We start from the raw sequence: 17517 nt of genomic DNA, 5'->3' as shown, positions 1-17517 counted from the left end.
AAATCAATAAGACTGACTGAGAGGTGGATTTGCTAATTTCTTGGCTTTAATTAACGTGGTGTCTAGTAAATCCTGTTTACTCTTACTCGTCTACTCACCTTGGATGACTATCATATATCCCGTTCCCATCAGATCATGTTATATTGTATGATAATGACTTATTTCTCTATCAGTTTCATTCCTAATTCCCATTCCACAGATCTAGGGATTGGACCTTTTCAACCCCCAGGGCTGTTACCTTAGGAAGCCACAACTCAAGAGTTTATCTTCAGAATACATAAGAAAAACCAGCTAACTATAGAAGCAGAAGATCGTCACAACTCATGTTATCAATTTCATCATATAGCATGACGGAGAAATCTCTTATAGAAATCTCTAAAAACAGTAACTCAACCGTATGATAGTGTCGTATGCTCTCACCGCCCACATGCTGAAGAAATGGGAAGCTCCAAATGCTTCAAATATCATTCCATTTCCCCCTTTGTTTTCTTCTTTTTCTTTTAATCCAAACCTATATGGAGAATTATGCTGTCAAGTCGTCCAGTCCGGTGCTGGTCCACCTTGCGACGGGCTTCAAACCGTTCTTACTCATCGCAACAACCCCCACCCTGGCGGCCGGCCTCTGCTGTGGATGAGTATGCTCAAGCTTTCCTTCTTTTCGATTTGAATACTGACAGGTCCGTAGATGGGTTGAACGTCAGATACGTCCTATCAGTCTTAGGCAATTGACCTTCTTTGGCCGCACTTTGACCGAGCCACGGCTTATCGGCTCTGCCAACTATGTGCGCACGGAGCTACCCATTCGGTATGTTTTAATTGAGTATTTGGCGTTTGGGTATTCGGGCCTGGGAATGAAGTGTTAACTGACAATTCTTGTGATAGTCTTGCGCATCGAATCCGAGATATTCAACAATTGCCCTATGTTGTTGTTTCCAACCCACATCTATCTCTTGTACACGAATTGTACTATAAAGCCTTCGAGAAATTCAGAATGGTACCCGAGATCTGTACTTTGGACGATAATGAGCGCTTCTGCGAAATCCTCCGTGAGATGCTAAAAGCACACTTGGTAGTGATCCCCAATTTAGCGATTGGGGTCTTGGAATGCCGCGACCTGGTACCGTCAAATGCAATGGACAGCTTCATGAATACTCTCCTACGAGCGGTATGTTATATCCCCTGTTGAATGAATTTGGAAGCCCTTGGCTAATGTGTTCTGGAACAGAGAATCTCCAGGCGCGTTATTGCCGAGCAGCATCTGTCCCTCACGGACAACTTTAATGCGGATTGGAATTTTGCCGACTCGCATGAGCGCAGCGACATGAACTCAGACTTTGTAGGTGAGGTATTCCTCAAGTGCAAGGCCAATGACGTCGTGGAGCGATGCGGGAAAGTTGTGCAGGATATGATGCGTCAGACCTGTCAGCCCAGTCAAATCCCCGAGATCCACGTTCAGGGTCATTTGGACGCCACCTTCCCTTACATTATGAGCCACTTGGAGTACATCGTGGGCGAACTTCTGCGGAACTCCATGCAAGCTGTGGCTGAGAAACACCAAGACTACTCACAACCACCACCCCCCATCAATGTCCTGATTTGTGAAACAAACCAACATGTGATAATACGGATATCGGACCAGGGTGGTGGTATTCCGAGAGAGACCCTTCCATATTTGTGGTCCTTCAGCAAGGGACCGCAAATACAAGTGCAACTCGACAATCTCCTAAAAGTGCCTGTCATGGCTGCGACCATGCAGGAATTGACCGTATCGCAACGCAGAGTGGGCGTAGGATTCCGTGAACTGTGGCTGGACACGCTGACATCGCGACCCCACGATTTGCGTCTCGGTCTAGGATTGCCTATGGCCCGAGTGTATGCAGAGTACTGGGCTGGAAGTTTGGAGCTGCATAGTCTGGAGGGTTATGGCGTGGACGCCTTCTTGCAGATCTCGAAACTGGGTAATAAGAACGAGCAGGTAACCAGCCGTGCAGCCATCGATGCTGTATGACTTTTGTGAAAAAGTGAACTGTTTAAATTTATTCAGGTACTCTCACCATTCTGCAATTCAAGCCCTGAGTATATTTATGCTGGACACTTGAATTGTGCAGAGGTGTAGCAGTGGAAATTGAAATTGAGATGTGGTGGTGGTCAATCCTACATCCACACTTGGGAAGTGCAAACCCCGTGCCTTCTGGACCTTCTTTCCTCAATCTACGCAAAGTCCACCTTTTGATCAAAACCCTTTACACTTGCTCTCAAACACTCGCAACCATGAAGCGTATCACCCGCAACCCCCCTCCAGATGATACTACTCCCCTTTACATCTATCTTGCCCTCTTCGCCATCCTTGTCCTCAGCTTCGTGGCAACCACCGATCTCAAGCGTTTTATCAGATCTGCTCCTCGTTAGCAGTAACCTGTCTCTCACCTCTTGAGACCATCGTGACAGGCATGTTCGGCGTCTTCTAAGGCTAGCATGACTTGATAATTGCGACTGTATCCTGTAAGTATTTATCCCAATGCTTGTAACGACTCGTTAACGACACGATTGAAACAATCCTCGACAATAAGAACAGTTCATTAACATATGACTCAGCATCACATCCATTATCACGACAAAATCAAAATCGGTTACTGTCTGGTGCCCTCAAAGCGCCTACAGAGCTCCGACTTGAAGTATCTTGAGCCTTGAAGAATGGCACGACTCCAAAAATACACCCTACTATGCCAACTCGATGAAGTGCCAATGACTGGCTGCTGTTAGATGTTTCTTTTTTTTTTTTTTTTTTTTTTTCTATGATAATGATTCACGCATCCTTAGACTAAAATGATAGAAACTTGAACCATGGGGGTGATCAATATTATTTACAGACTTGGAAGTTATACCGTTTACATCTCGTCAACTAATTATGCATATGTGGATAGTAGCTAGGCAATGCGTAGCATACCTGAATATTCCGAACTGGTCATTGCCCAGGTGAGACCCTGGTCGAGGATAGCGTACGAGTACATTCATTCAAATGTTGTATATATTGCGCCTTTTTTACATCCATAATGATGTGTGCATATATCTTCAGTCTCTCAACTCTAAGCACTCTGTGCCTCTTGCTGCTGTGCAGCTTCTGACTTCTTTACCTTCAACTCCGGGAAATCAAAAGCCTCGCTCTGCACAACAGTGCCCTCAGTCCGAGGCACAGTTCCAGACCCAGGACTCCACCACAATGCTCCAACCCACGGCTGCACATTCCAGCCAACAGAAAGCGTCACATTTTTACGTCCCGCTAACACACCAGTGATATCGCTGATCTGGTATTTACCCTTCTGGCCATGCAATCTCAGAACACCAGGCGTTTCAGGCGCCTTCTCCTTCTTGACAGTTTTAGACTTAGTGCGTTTCGAGGGCCGCTTGCCTGAAGATGAGGAGCCAGTGATAGAAGCTGGAAGCAAGGCCACCGCTTTTCCCTTCAGAATGTCCCAGGAATACGGAGACTTCACGTTAGGGATGATAACATCCCAGACCACGGCCTCGGAGTCACGGAGCTGAGAGTCTGCATTGTCTGAGGACGAGTACGTCGCGTACACGTAGACGAAAAGTTGCTTTGTGTTCCAGTTAAATAGCGGGGACAGATCTGCGTCTAGGTCGAACCGGATCTGGGCATACTCTTCGCGTTTGCTGGAGTAATAATGCGGCCGGCCTTTGACACTAATGCAACACAACGAATCAGTCTTGGACTCGGAAAGGATAAAGTGTAGAATCCAAAACAATCGCATTCAAAATTCTGCTTTTGAGCTTTTGTTGCATAGCTTTGGTACCATATAGTAGACAAGCACTTACACGTTAACGTTCTTCAATGATACGGAGGCTGTTGTGCTATCTGTTGGGAACAAGAGGGTCGATAATGCAGCCAGTCCAGCGACCGCTAGGGCGACAGTGGTGAAGAAGCCGAAGACGGCCTGCGCGCGGTTTAGAGAGGAATGCATTGCGCGGTTCGTTGAGAGGTAGTGACAAGGGCGGATGAAGCCAGCTAGTAGTTATCAAACTCCCTTATCGCGATAAGTTATCAAAAGCTTTATCTTTGAGCTGGCGTCGCTGAGGCCCCAGCTTCTATCTATCTTCCGAGATCTTACTTCTTTTCTATTGTTTAGACAAAATACTAGATTCTCCGGGGCTCACCATTCCACTCTACCGCAGACTCAAATACTCAAAATGGGTGATCATGTCCTCTTCTTCTATGGTAAGATCTCCAAGTCGCCTTCAATGACAAGCTCCACACCCTATACCCACCCAAACAGATGCTAAAGAAAGGACAGGAACATTAATGGCCCCACAAATGATATACCGTGTCATATACGGCCGCCCAGATCCGAAGCAATGGCAGAAATCCCGGCTACGCTTCCAACCAGCTTTGCTACATGGTTACCAGCGTCATAGGGTCCGCGATGCAGACTATCCGGGTATTGTACCCGTATCAGAAGCACAAGAAAAAGACCAGGCATCAAAGTCATCATTAAAGACATCCGTGCTAGGCACAATCGTCTACGGACTCTCAGATGCCGACGTCCAGCGACTAGATCAGTACGAGGGTAGCGACTATGCCCACAAGACAGTCTGGGTTCGAACTCTGCAAGATTCCCAGCACGAAGAAGATCTAGCGGGATCCAGTGTCGAAAAAACGTTGCGCCATATTTTGGATGCGGCTGGGACTGAGTCTATGGAGGAAGGGGAGGAGATCGAGGCTGTGACTTATCTCTGGGTTTCGCCGCGGGAAGAGCTAGAAGAGGCTGAGTGGGATTTTGAGCATTTCAAACGGGAGAAGATGTCATGGTGGATTGGAGCGGATGAGAGTGAGTGGTAGCATGATTTAAAGATCTTGCTATACAGCCCACGGGTGGAAATAGCGGAAACTTGGAAAGATTGGACTTTAACTTTCATGGTTTGAATAGCTTATTCAATATGAGCTAGATAAACTAGCCGTAATCTATATTATAATCCTATTGTTCCGTTGTCCTTGGGAATACTTCGACGATGTGACGAAAAGGAACAATACCGAATATCAACTATAACGCCATTAGGCCAAAACTGATCCCTCACCTGCATAAACGACAGATTCCACAGGCGAATCCCGTGGCTCCACCTTGGGTGGCTCCGCATCTTCTTGGACAGGAGTGGGCGATCCCAAGAGAAATGAGACGGGCTGACGATCAACCATTGTGACCTTCATCTCTGTCGGCTCACGTTTGCCTTTTCCTTGTTCCTCATACATATCGTCAAGGAACTGGCGCAGTCGGTTTCGAAGTATACCGGAGCGCAACTTGGGCCAATCAACTTGGACATCCATCTTTCGCTGAAGAGTTTTGGTGATAAACACATCTGGATCTTGAACAAACTTCTCGACGTATGCCATGAGATAGAGGCCGCAGTCGGAAAAGTTCGGCTGGAGTGGAATCTGTCGAGCGCGCATGCCCTTCATTTGGTTCGGTTCAATGAGAACCGCACGCTTAGAAGCCGCTTCTCTGCAAATGTATGCGCGCAGTCTATTGATGGTGACTGTTCGATTGGTATCGAGAGAATCGAAAGTAATAATCGTTGGATTTACTTTCAGGACCTTCTGCTTTCTCTTGCGACTTGAGCGTGTTAGGCTGGCAGATGATTCTTCTAGGGCGTTGTGAACTTTCGGGTGAAGTTCTGTAGCAGACACTTCGGTTTCAGGAGCTTCGGTCTTTGTTGAACTGCTGGAGGGAACGTCAACCTGGGACGCATTGACGGGTTGCTCCTGGTCTTTGGGTACTGGCGATTCCGGTACTTCCAATGAACTCGGCGCTAATTGAGGCTCAGGAGTCTCAGGTACCAGTTCAACTTCGATTTTCGGCTGACTCGAAAGCTCATCCGTCTCTGGGGCGACAGAGACTTGCTCCTTGTTGCCATCTTTCGCCAGGCTGGATAAGATAGGAAGATTGCAAATGATAGCAATGTACCAATGGGCGGATTGATTAATGGGCACGAGGATGTAGTCATAGCTGAAGAGGTCAACGTTACGTGTCCACTTCTCAACACCGCTGTAATTGATCCCTTGTTCACCCTCGGTAACTTTTGTGAGTGTATCAAAGAAGTAGGAGTTGAAAAAATAGACTCGCTTCGCTGCTTCCTTGTTATTGCGCTCCAAATGGTCTTGAAGAAAGCGCAGGTAAAACCCGATAAGGTTGTCATTGAGGAATTCACCCTCGCGCAGCCGGTCCCGATCTTCCACACTAACTTCGAACCTGTTCTTTCCAATCCGTGGATAAACCATGGGCTTCTTCCATCGCTTGCGAAATTTATCTTCGGGTGATTTAGGTCCATCTGAAGAAATTTGTTCCTTCTGAGTGTCAGGTGCATGCTGTGCTGATGATCGTGTTTGTCGCTCAGGTGTCTCCACTGTGCGGTATTTCTTGACAGGAATGCCCTCAGATCTATGGTTGTTCCTTGCACGGGCAATCTGCTGTACCATTTGGCGTTCATGATACTGAAACGTCTTGTCGATAGCATCCACTTCTTTTGTGATGAATTTGATATTGAAACCAGCCAGCGAGCGTCCAAAGGCAAGCATGTCGTCTCTTGTTAGGAACTCAATATCCACCGGGTTATTGGGAGAGTCGTTCGTATTCGCCAAAGCCAATCTCGCCTTGTGACTCGGATCCTCTCCTTCAAAGAACTTCAAAACGCTGCGGATGGAAATATCGACACTCTCATGGAACGGACCCACAATATCTTCGCCTAGAACAATCTTTTCATGATCAACAGCAATTTTCACACTTCCTGCCGATCCGTTGTCCTTTTTGATAAGGCCATATCGAATTGAACAGATCTCGAATTTCACGTGGTCAGATCGACTTTGAGTTGCATTCAGATTGCGCTTGACCTTTTTAGGTACATTTCGCGAGGATTCGAACACAGTTCGTTCAATATCTGACTGGGGGCGTTTCTGGGAAGGTGACAAGAGTTTTCCAACTGGAGTTTTCTTTCCGTCCAGAAACTTTGGTACGGGTCGAGTAGTCGTCTCACCCTGAAGCTCATCAAAACTATCATTTGCATCGAAAACAGATGGGCCACTCTGCTTCGTCTTCTCCAGGATCACTGGCCTTTCTCCAGATGAAGTACTCCTTACTTTGGGTGTACCAATGCTATCAATGGTAATGATAGAATGGGCGTTGGGCGATGATGTTTTTGGAGAGTAGCTAGATCGGCGTTGTTGGACAGCATAGGTAGTGAACTTTTCTTCATCAGAAGGATCACATAAGCGTCCACGCTGGGCTCGAGGGTTTCGAGAAATCTTCATATTTTCTTCTACTTCCCGATATTCGCCATGTCGAGAAATTGGGCCGTTTGTTTTTTGGAAAGTGGAAATTTGACTGGCCAGCAGGTGTCGAGAGGGTGGGGAAGTTGGGCCCGCATTGCTATCTCCAGTCAAATCGAAAACATTTCTATCCTCATGGCGCGGCCGTTTGCTGGGCCGATTTGAAGGTTGGAATTCTTCACCCTGAGAAATAGCTGTCAAGGAGCTCAAGGTAGTTGGGTTCCCGTTGGCACGAACGGGCCCACTGTCACGCGAGTTATGCGAAATTCTATCAGTAGGTCTGAAAGAGGATGAAGACTATCGAAAATATCAGATTGCAGCTCCAACCAAGGTTCCATAAACGTTGGGGAACTTACGCCTGGTGCTTTCTTCGATCTTAAAAAGGACATGCCGGGCTTGATAACCACAGCACCTTTGTCTCTATTGCAATATAATTGGTTAGTCCACTGATTTGTACGATTGGGGTGATTCTCAGAAGAAATGAAAGAACATACCTGCATTCCCTCACATTCGAGCCCAACAAGCGAGCCTCATCTTGACGGGCTTGAGCACTGAGTTCCTTATTCCTGCTCAACATTTGGGGCGGGTCGCCCATTCTGCGTCCAATATCGTGTATCAGTTTGTGTGAACTGGAATCAGGTGGACGCATGTCTATCGTGTGGAAGGCTGATGTAGAAATTTCGAAGCAATATGAGGATGGAATTCTTAAGGAATTGAAGAAATGTGAGTAGCCGTGCAATTATAGTAAAAAGGAGTAACGAGGAAGGAGGATGAAGAAAAAAGAGGGAGTGGAAGTATAAGGGAGCGGGTATAGTAGTAGGGTTAGAAGTGGAAGTAGAAGTGGAGGTAGAAGTGTAAGTGTAGAAGTGTAAGTGGAGAAGTGTAGTGTAAGTGAAGTGTAAAGGTGGAAGTAGAAGTGGAAGTATCCAAATCAGGATACATGAAGCTACTTCGAAATAGAAATGATTGCGGGGTGCAGCATGGATATTAAAGAGGACCTAACATACCAGCACAAGAGCAATGGTATTGAACCCAGTATCTAAGCAAATTTCAGGCTTCTTCTTGTCGGAGTTAATGTCGGAGTCAACGCCTAGCGCAAACTAGCTGTAACTTAGGGTTGTACAGCGCTTGAAGGGGTTAGGAACAATGACGTTCAGATGGTTCGTGGAGGTGGACGGGTAATAAAGGGCTGGCGTGATCGTTGTAAGCGTCGTAGGCGTTGTAGGGATAACTTTCCAAATAGTCAAGATAGGCTATCAAAGAACGGCATTCACAAAGGACCCCTCTGCGTCAGGGCCATGCTCGGCATTGGTCCCATCGCGCCAGGTTCTTGACTGCTATATTTTAACGCTTTGTCTATCTCCGATAAAAAAAAGGCGGTGAGTGCGAAGTTATTTTAGCCTAGTTTATCAGGCAATAAAATTGAATATACATCCGTGAAGTGAAAAGTCAAGACTACAGAATATTATATGGCAATGGCTGCAGTAGAAGATTCAAGATTACCTAGATATGGGCTGGGCCCTTTCCAATGATTGATTGAAGCTATAGAGACATAGGTTACCTATACTAGGTATGGTAGAACTAACAGCCTTAGACCTACAGCTGCAGATGCAGTAGAATTTTCAGCATAAAAGAATATAGATAGAACAAACATCATAAGCTCGAAGGCAGATAAAAATGGACGAAATAAGCCTGATTGAGATAGAACTCAAGAAATTAAAATCAAATCAAAACCGCTGAGTTCGCCTCGATGCCCCACCGTCCCTCCTATACCCAAACGCGTCCCAAATGAGTAATTGTTGTGCATAAAAAGTTCCTTTTTTTGTCGGCTTTACTGTACAAGGCTCAAGGCCGCATGTCTGGACTGGATTCACGGGGTTGCCCCCTTGACTTTGTCTGATTCATCATGGCCGGGGGCACGTCGCCGTTCCGTTGCTAGGTGATTAGTGGGGTTGGTAGAGGTGGCTTTCTCATGACGAGCCTGATCAATGGCAGAGCGCTGAGCGATGCTGTCATCGTGACTCTTCCAGACGATGTTGGTGTCCAAGGGGAAAGCGAGCAAACGCTTGATCGTTTCTCTGTAAGCATGTTAGTACAGTTACAGATTGATTGGATACTGTCGTAGGAATTTACCTGATCTTAATGTTGCGCCCACCATCTATCCGGGTCCAGACACTCAACACATCCTCACCACCCCGCACGCTCAACACGGCACCACAGACTTCGTCACCAGCCTCTGCGAACTGATCACCTACCATTGCCAGTAGCAGGTCCTCCCAGTACCTATCAGCCACACCCTTCTTCAATCGAACGATCCACTTGCCACCCTTCTTGTTGGCCTCATCTTCCCAAACGGGTCGAATACCGTTCTTGAAGATGTGGTAATCCGAAACAGTGGGAAGGAGAGATGGCCGCTTGAGGTGCGAGTATACTGCCCAGAAGCTCTCCACTGAGAATATAGAAGCAAGTGGCACGGTGGATTTCTCGTAGTCAGAGTATTTGGGTGTGGGTGGACGGTACCAGACAATCCATGTCGACTTCAACGGATGCTCTCCAGGACCGGAAGCATGGGGGTTAGCCAACACTTTGGTGCTGGCTGCCTTCTCCTGCTCCAGTGTCATCTCGCGCTTCTCTCCAGGCGTCTTCACGTCCGACGAGCCACCTGGTGTTTTGGGTGCGCCGAACGAAGCGAAAGCACCTGACCCCAGACCAAAAGCGGAGGAGGCATTGGTAGATGGAGAGGATACACCACCTGACATTGGTGATATTGCGTTAAAGGGATTGGAGCGTCCGTGGGAGCTATCAGGGCCGAATCGTTTCGATGAGCGGGGCAGATCGGCGCGGGCATTATCCTTTGCGTCGGTTCCAGACATTGACAAGGACAATTTGGAGGAGCTAAAATGATAAGAATAGTATGTCAGTGACAGATGTCATCATCCAAAGGAAAGGTGGCGCTGACTTTGCTCGACGAGTCCACAGGTTGGCATTATCCATTACGATGGGTGAGGCGGCCGGAACCGAGGTGATCGAGGTTCCGGTGCGAAAAAAGAGCTCGGAAAGTTGAGAAGGCACGCTATAGATAGATTCACAGAGGTTCTTATAGGTGATGTGTAAAAGAGATAGGTTAATTTTCACGAGAAAAAAAGAGTAGAGTAGATGCGAGTTGGTTAAGCGGAGGATTGCAGAGGATGGTTGGTGGAGAATAGGTTGTATAGAATTCCAGCTGGGCGAACAGATAGAGGTGAATAAGTTAAGAAAGTGTAAAAGGAGGATATCAAAGAAGACTTGTGGGGTGAGGAAGAAGAAAGAATAGAAAGAGAAAAGGTCGTTGAAGCGGGATTGGACGACGGTTCTGGTATTGGAATTGGAGTCGAAAGGACCTGAGGCAGCTCCACACAACCAATCATCATTCGGCTCGATTAAAAAGGGAACAACGTTCTTCCGATATTCCCTTTTCTACCGCATTTTTTTCCCTCTATTTTTCTCCTTCCTTCTTTACTCAAGACCACCAACTCAAATCAACGATGGGGCGTTTGTTCTTCCTACTGCTCTAGCGTTTCCGATGTGTGTGTCGAGATTAATCTTCGCATCTAAAACCATCATCACGAGGGCTCATTGAGCTTCCAGGACAAGTTGATGACCTGATTGACGATACATCCCTCATCGCCCTTAGCTTCTTTGTTAGGGTACGTCTATATAGTAATCCAATCCAAATTTATTATATACACCTTCTATACCTTGTATACTTCATACTACCAAGATGATGATAATCATTTGAGCTCTCTGGTAATCCGAACTCAACCGCCTCACTATACATAAGTGCTGGTTGAGACTGAGTTTATTGGCAAAGTCTGATCTGGATATGAACACACATTGAATCATCTGAACTTCGAGAGACATGAGCTAACTCGCTCTACAGTGGTATATCTAGGTACTCGGTTGATGCTTCACGTTTCACTAGCTTACATAGCACAAGATTTTGATAGCAAGCATGAGTTCGTACCTAGATATCAACCCGCCTGGGCATTCTTCCTCATCAACTTATAAGGGCTAGAACCTTGTCCCTACCTGACACTCTGAAAATACAGACCGAGAATCAATTAAAATTATACTTAAGTAGCCTAGAGATTCGCTAATATGTAACGGTTGATTCAAATTTCGCTAGGTATTGTTAACCAGATCAATCCAACGTGGAGCTACCATTGGTGCCTGGTTTGGCTCGCTTATGGTCGCGATCACTTGTTGACACAGACGCTTCAGCTTTGCGCTTTTGTATGTCCTTTTGCCCCTGCTGTTCCGCACGTCGGGCCTCTTTGCGGAGTGCTTTTGATTCGAACTCATGCCAATCCCCCTTGATATTTTCAAGCCTAGATGATATTCAGTGAATGATTCCCGAAAGGAAGGATTAATAAAATGGAATCTTACTCGGTGGCTTGCTGAGGACCTGGTTCCTCAGCCGTAAAGTAGGGATGTTTCAGTACATCCTCGGCACTGGGTCGCTTGGCCGGATCATACTGGAAGACCTGCGAGACCATGTCTAGTGCCGCTGGGCTCAGTACATGTCTGTAAAAGTCCTCGAAGATTCGTTTCTTGCGTTCGGTTGGGCGCATCAACTCAAACCACGGCATTTCCTTGTAATTCGACCACTCGACCAGAGTTGGCGTACCCAGTGAATCAAATAGTTTGTCGAGCTGACTGAGCTCACCACCCTCGCCAGGGAAAACAGCCTTTTTAGTGAACATTTCCATAAAGACACAGGCAGCACTCCACACATCAACAGCAGGGCCGTATTGGGTCTCGCCCAGAAGGAGTTCAGGAGGCCGATACCAGATTGTGATGACACGATTTGTGTAGTCGGTTGGCTTCTTTGAAAAGAATCGAGCAAGGCCAAAGTCGGCAAACTTCAACACGCCAGTGTTGCTGATCAGGATATTTGCAGCCTTGATATCGCGGTGAAGGACACCGCGACCATGTAGGTAATTCAGACCTTCAAACAACTGCTTAGCAAGGTCTTTCTTGTGAGCAACATCAAGAGTAAAGTTGGGATGATTGATCAACCCAGTCAAGTCATGAGAAAGATATTCAAACACCATGAAACATTCGTTCTTCTCCACCATAACTTCCAGAAAGCTGACCACATTAGGGTGCCGTAAGTGCTGCAGAAGCTGGATTTCTCGCAAAGCCGTAACAGGAAACCCATCCTTTTCGCCTTCCATGCGGATCTTCTTCAGGGCAACTTCACGTCTAGTGTAGACATGGATGCCTTTAAACACCTTACCATATGTACCTGCGCCAATAACAGATTCATTGCCAGGCTTTCGATAGTAAACAGAGTCCGAATTAGCAAATTCTGCTGGCAAAGTAGGGCGAGCTTTGTAGCGAATTATCTTCTGCTTTGCTGGCTCGAGGGCAGGTTCTCTCGAAAATTCAATTGGTGATTCGGGTGTGAATCCTCTGCGGCGATATTGCTTGAAATCACCCCGGTCGCCTCGGGTCCTGCCCCCTCTACCACGATCACCCTGCCGCTCAAACGGACGGTCATCTCTTCGGCGACTAGCATCACGAAAGTCTCGCTGGTCTCGAGTATCTCTGCGTTCTCGTCCCCGGTCTCGCCCTCGATCTCGTCCCCGATCTCGCCCGCGGCCTCCCTCACGACGGTCGAACCGCGGTGGAGGTACATAGGTGGGCATTGGTCCATTGGTCAATCGATTTCGAGGAGTGGGTGGATCAGCTACACGAGGCGGCTCACGAGCCTGCATCCGCTGTCCCATATCAGGCACAATACGAGGCGGTGGACCTGTTGTAGGTTTCTTGGCTTTCAAAGTAAAACTGAACTTCCCACCTTTGTCTGCAGGTGTAGCAGCAATTGCTTCGCGGCTTGTGGACGGGATGGTTCGAGTATCAGACTGACCATCGTTATTTTTAAACGAGTGGTATTCGGCTCGGTCTGCAGGTACAAAGTTGCTATCATTTCCTGGCACGTGGTCTGGTTCATACCCTGCTAAGGGGATTTGCCTAGAGGGAGATACCTGCAAATCAAGTGAATGTGAGTTACGAGGACTCTGTTGTCCGTCACGGTTCCGGTCAGATTCAGTCCAATGAGAGTTACTAAATTTCCTCCTTCCACCACGGTGAGAGACGGTACTTTCAAAGGCAGGAGGAGGACCAGAGCCCGAAAAGTGACGGTTTGAGTTCTGGGCTATATAGTTTGCCTGAGTTCCAGAGGGACCATCTCGATACGAAAGCTGCTCAAAGCGATTTCGAGGCATCTCAAATTGAGCCTCATTGACAGAGTTGATATGTCCCTGGGGGAAATTTTGAGGGAGGTAGTTGTCTTGCAAGTTAGGTGACGCGTGGCTGAAGAAATTTTGATATTAGCCCCCAATCAAGGTGTTTTATTATAGGGTGACTGGATCTAGGAAAGAACACTCACGCGTTGCCAAGATATGACGACCGTTTGTCCCAGTTGCCTCGTCCACCTGAGTAAGGAGAACTGGCTTGAGGGGATCTGCGGGAGTTGGGTGAAATATGAGGTGAAGCTGAATATTGCGCCGAATCACCTTGCTGTCGCTCAGGACGACGCCTGCTTGTGTTTCCTTGAATATGCAATGGGTCACCACTGCTCCCAGGTCTATTAAAGGTACGTCCTTGGTTTTCATCGAAGCTTGGGTGTCGTTGAAAAGGTGATTGGGGTCGATTTGAGCTGCTCAAGTCGGACTGAGCAGGTTGGTTAGATACCGTTGGCCTAGAAGAGTATGTAGACACCCTCGAGTCTGCAGATCTTATGGAGTGACGGGATGGAGATCGATAACGCGAATCCTTGTCGCTGTATCCTTCCCTACTGGGGGATCGAGAGTGTTGGTTAAGAGGTTGATGGAGTCTGCGACCTCGCTCAGGAGACCTGTCATAATCACGATGAAAATCAGTGCCACGGCGGTCTTTTCCACGGCGGTCACGTCCTCGACGAGAAGACTTTTGATGAGAGGAACCTCGGCCGGAAAACCGACCTCGATTTTTAAACGAGGGACTTCGGTCACGTTGGTCTGAGTATTTAGTGGATGATCCACGACGATGAGGAAATGGGGCACGTTGATTGCGAGGAGACGGGCTACGAGTTCGTTTCCGTTTTGGTGGCGGCGCAAATGGAGAATCATCTCGCCGAGAGCTGTCTCTATTCACGGCAGAATTTGAATTCCAATCACTGCGTATGTCCGCTGGTCGGTGGGAAGAGGACATCCCAGAAGGAAAGTCGGTAGATCTGTGTGGCGGAGATCGATCCAAAGCTGAATCAAAATTGGATTGCCGGGCTGGCGACCGTGGGTAATGAAATTGGTCAGCTGAGCGATGGTTCCCTCTTTCACGACGTCTTCCTCTGTCGCGATGAGAACCACGACCTCTGCGCCTTTCTCGATCCATGTCACGGGGATTGCGATCAGGGTCGGCCCCCCACTGGTCTAACATAGGACTCCTACGAGACCCAGCCATAAAGATGTCGCCGGCAGCATCTGGTTCTGGGGTATTAAAGGGAGGTGTGTAGGGCAAAGTATAAGTAAGGACCAAAGTTGAGTAAAATGCCGTGAAGTGGAGCCCGTACGATGTCCTGTTTCGTTCGGAAGTCTGGGTTTTGATTTGGAAGTGCTCGGACTTGTGGTTTTTCCGGCTTCGCTGTGAAGGGGAAATGGTTGATACGCACCCTATGAACTCTCAACAATATTTGTTGAATACTTTGGTATTCAGACAGGCTGAGAATTCTACTGTGGTCAAATCTCTGACTTCTTTTCTTTTTCTTTTTTTTCTTTTCTTTTTTTTTTTTGGCGCGGACTTGGTGGACTTGGACTTGAACTTGAACTTGCCCACCCCCGGCTCTACAACTTGATTTGATGGAAACCAGCCACAGCCAAGGGGTTGCCTTTCTGTTCAGGTCTTTGCCAGAATTTCACAAGGTGCCTCTCTTTGAGCCTGTTTGCACATAGATACTTTGTGTATCGATGTTATGGCTGTTGTTAGTGCCCTGTTGAGGCTGTTCCTCTTGTCCCTGGGCCTCGATGTAAGACTGGGAATTCCCAATGACAATCTATCTATATACTGCATAAAACGCCAGACAAGAAATACCAGCGTGTAACAATCCGGATATGGAAGAAGCTGATCAAACTCTCTTGGGCCGATAATCAGAAAAAAAAAAAAAACGACACCTGTCGACCTCGGGATGTATATGTCACTGTGGATGCAGGGCAATGGCATCAACAAAGAGATGCTCCATCAGTAGCGGAAAAAGAGAGGAAACCAAGTTTATGACAAGAACTGGAGTGATTTTGGCCGGTTAGACTGCGTTGATCTGCAAGATTGTTAATATCTCACTTGAAGTGGTAAGTAAGAGGTGTAAGCTGGCTGGTAAGCTGATTCATCGTTTACAGCAGACAGAAATAGGCTTGGTAGTTATGTGTGCCCGAAAATATCAAACTGCTAGGGTATTTTCGAAGGAAGACTCTTTCGATGCCAATTTGTGTCACTTGATCCCACTTAGCTTCAAGGAAACCCGTTGAATCATTTATGTGTGTGTACTTGACTCCCAAGGGTGCGGTGCAAGGCTACTTTCCAAAGTTGGAAGCTGTTAGCTGTGGGACGAACTATTTGATCCAGTGTTTCATGAGCAGAGCAGTATTAGAATCTCGAAAATTTAAGTTCAAAAAGATCAGAATTGAATCTGGTCGGTCGAACATTTAGTGGGTTGATTTCGCGATCAACCCCTAATCCAAACAACAGAAATCTTGGAACAAGATTGTGGACTTTGCTTGTGGCTTCCAAGGTTAGATTTTGAACATTTCCACTGCCCAGGTGGTTGATATACCTGTAGATAAAATGTGTGAAGAGATCCATCATCCGCTGAAACTTAGGTGATCGGGTACGGGTAAACCATGACATGATGACTTGGACTTCAGAACAATGGCGCTTTGGGAATAAAGAGTTGATAAACAGAAAACATGCGAGAGTACAAATGATTGGAAAGACGGGATTCCGAAGTTCCGGAGTTTGCTCATTAACTGGAGCGCCACATAGGACTGTGAAGCGAGTACTAGATCATTTAGGAGGTGGTGTTGATGTCGTCAGGCAGCGATCGCTGCGGAGTATTGTCACGTGATAACACGTGCGGGCAACTAGTAACAAATCTTCAACTTCGATATGAACGATACAGTATGGTTTACCCTATACATAATCTATTCCATTACATATATGATATTTGCTCTACTCAGATCGGTTGTTTGGCAGATATTAGACTATTGTTTGTTATAATATATAGACCTTGGACCCGTGGTAAAGCTCTTTCAGAGCGACTTAGGGCTTAAACTGGCAGTGAATGGTATTAATACGGATGGTTTGAATTTTTGAATACTTGGGACATGGTAAACATTTGAAAGCACTTCATCGCAAAACATCAAATCCTCCAAAAGAATAAAAATACACCGTTGAAACATATCAGATTGCTCACGACATCCTCCGCAGAACTAAAGGCTTGGTGCAAGGGATAAATTGATTCAGAGATCGATTTTTCGTCCATGAGACCTAGCCAGTCAGACATGGAGTCGTACCGTTATTCTCTTCGTGGCAAGGAGTATTTTTGATGCCAGGGGCAGTGACGTGGGGCAGGGGGTATGCCGACGACAGAACAAAACTTTCGGGCATCCTCAATGTGGCTAGCATCAGTCATGCGGAATTCACGAAGGCAAGCCTCCATATACTCAGCCCGAGCGCGGGAGATTTCAAGCATTTTGGAAGGCTTGACAAATTGGTAGCCTCCATTGATATCATCTTCTGGTAGGGTGATTCCAGCTTGGGCGACTGAAGTCATGGCGTGATCGACCATCTTTGCAATTTTTGTGCCGATTTGACCGTGGGTATCAAGGGCGTTCGCCCATCTTAGAGTATCCCAAGCCATGGCGACAGTAGCTTGCATGTAATCAACGTTGGCGGTATTGAAATTGGCGGGATCGTTCTGGATAGCACTAGATAGGGCTGCGCGAGCACGGGTTTCTCTCTTGAGAGAATTATCACGGAACATTTTGGTGATCTCATAGTGTCGATCACTAACAAAGTGCCATACCTCGCAAGCGTGCCAAAGCGCTTGTAACGCGTTGAAGTCACCTAGGGCATCTTGAAAGGCTTTTTGAGCTTGTCTGACGGCATCT

At 47.0% G+C, this 17517-nt stretch overlaps 6 protein-coding genes across 6 annotated transcripts; 2 read left to right on the top strand and 4 right to left on the bottom strand.

Annotated features, from left to right (window-relative positions):
• Nucleotides 1-525: 525 nt before the first annotated feature.
• On the top strand, nt 526-2008 carry N7495_001234 (protein kinase PKP2; the record flags this gene model as incomplete). The annotated part of the gene is made up of 4 exons (XM_057203904.1): nt 526-635; nt 686-805; nt 883-1165; nt 1226-2008. The coding sequence occupies 4 exons, from the start codon at nt 526-528 to the stop codon at nt 2006-2008; spliced, it is 1296 nt and encodes a 431-aa protein (XP_057067977.1).
• Nucleotides 2009-3086: 1078 nt separating this feature from the next.
• N7495_001233 (signal peptidase complex subunit SPC3) lies at nt 3087-3980 on the bottom strand (the record flags this gene model as incomplete). Its single annotated transcript, XM_057203903.1, has 2 exons — nt 3087-3702; nt 3835-3980. The coding sequence occupies 2 exons, from the start codon at nt 3978-3980 to the stop codon at nt 3087-3089; spliced, it is 762 nt and encodes a 253-aa protein (XP_057067976.1).
• A 226-nt stretch (nt 3981-4206) lies between these two features.
• On the top strand, nt 4207-4855 carry N7495_001232 (gamma-glutamylcyclotransferase family protein; the record flags this gene model as incomplete). Its single annotated transcript, XM_057203902.1, has 2 exons — nt 4207-4234; nt 4293-4855. 2 exons carry the CDS (start codon nt 4207-4209, stop codon nt 4853-4855), a joined length of 591 nt encoding a protein of 196 aa, XP_057067975.1.
• A 213-nt stretch (nt 4856-5068) lies between these two features.
• On the bottom strand, nt 5069-7982 carry N7495_001231 (uncharacterized protein; the record flags this gene model as incomplete). Its single annotated transcript, XM_057203901.1, has 2 exons — nt 5069-7577; nt 7828-7982. The coding sequence occupies 2 exons, from the start codon at nt 7980-7982 to the stop codon at nt 5069-5071; spliced, it is 2664 nt and encodes an 887-aa protein (XP_057067974.1).
• A 1221-nt stretch (nt 7983-9203) lies between these two features.
• On the bottom strand, nt 9204-10327 carry N7495_001230 (eukaryotic translation initiation factor 4E; the record flags this gene model as incomplete). Its single annotated transcript, XM_057203900.1, has 3 exons — nt 9204-9411; nt 9467-10228; nt 10293-10327. The coding sequence occupies 3 exons, from the start codon at nt 10325-10327 to the stop codon at nt 9204-9206; spliced, it is 1005 nt and encodes a 334-aa protein (XP_057067973.1).
• Nucleotides 10328-11754: 1427 nt separating this feature from the next.
• Nucleotides 11755-14818, bottom strand: N7495_001229 (putative protein kinase; the record flags this gene model as incomplete). Its single annotated transcript, XM_057203899.1, has 2 exons — nt 11755-13690; nt 13767-14818. 2 exons carry the CDS (start codon nt 14816-14818, stop codon nt 11755-11757), a joined length of 2988 nt encoding a protein of 995 aa, XP_057067972.1.
• Nucleotides 14819-17517: the final 2699 nt, after the last annotated feature.

Source organism: Penicillium taxi (assembly GCF_028828555.1).
Source record: "Penicillium taxi strain IBT 34144 chromosome Unknown utg000001l_segment0_segment0, whole genome shotgun sequence".
Lineage (NCBI taxonomy): Eukaryota > Fungi > Ascomycota > Eurotiomycetes > Eurotiales > Aspergillaceae > Penicillium > Penicillium taxi.
Note: the sequence above shows the minus strand (reverse complement) of the source record. Positions and strands in the feature narration are given on the sequence as shown.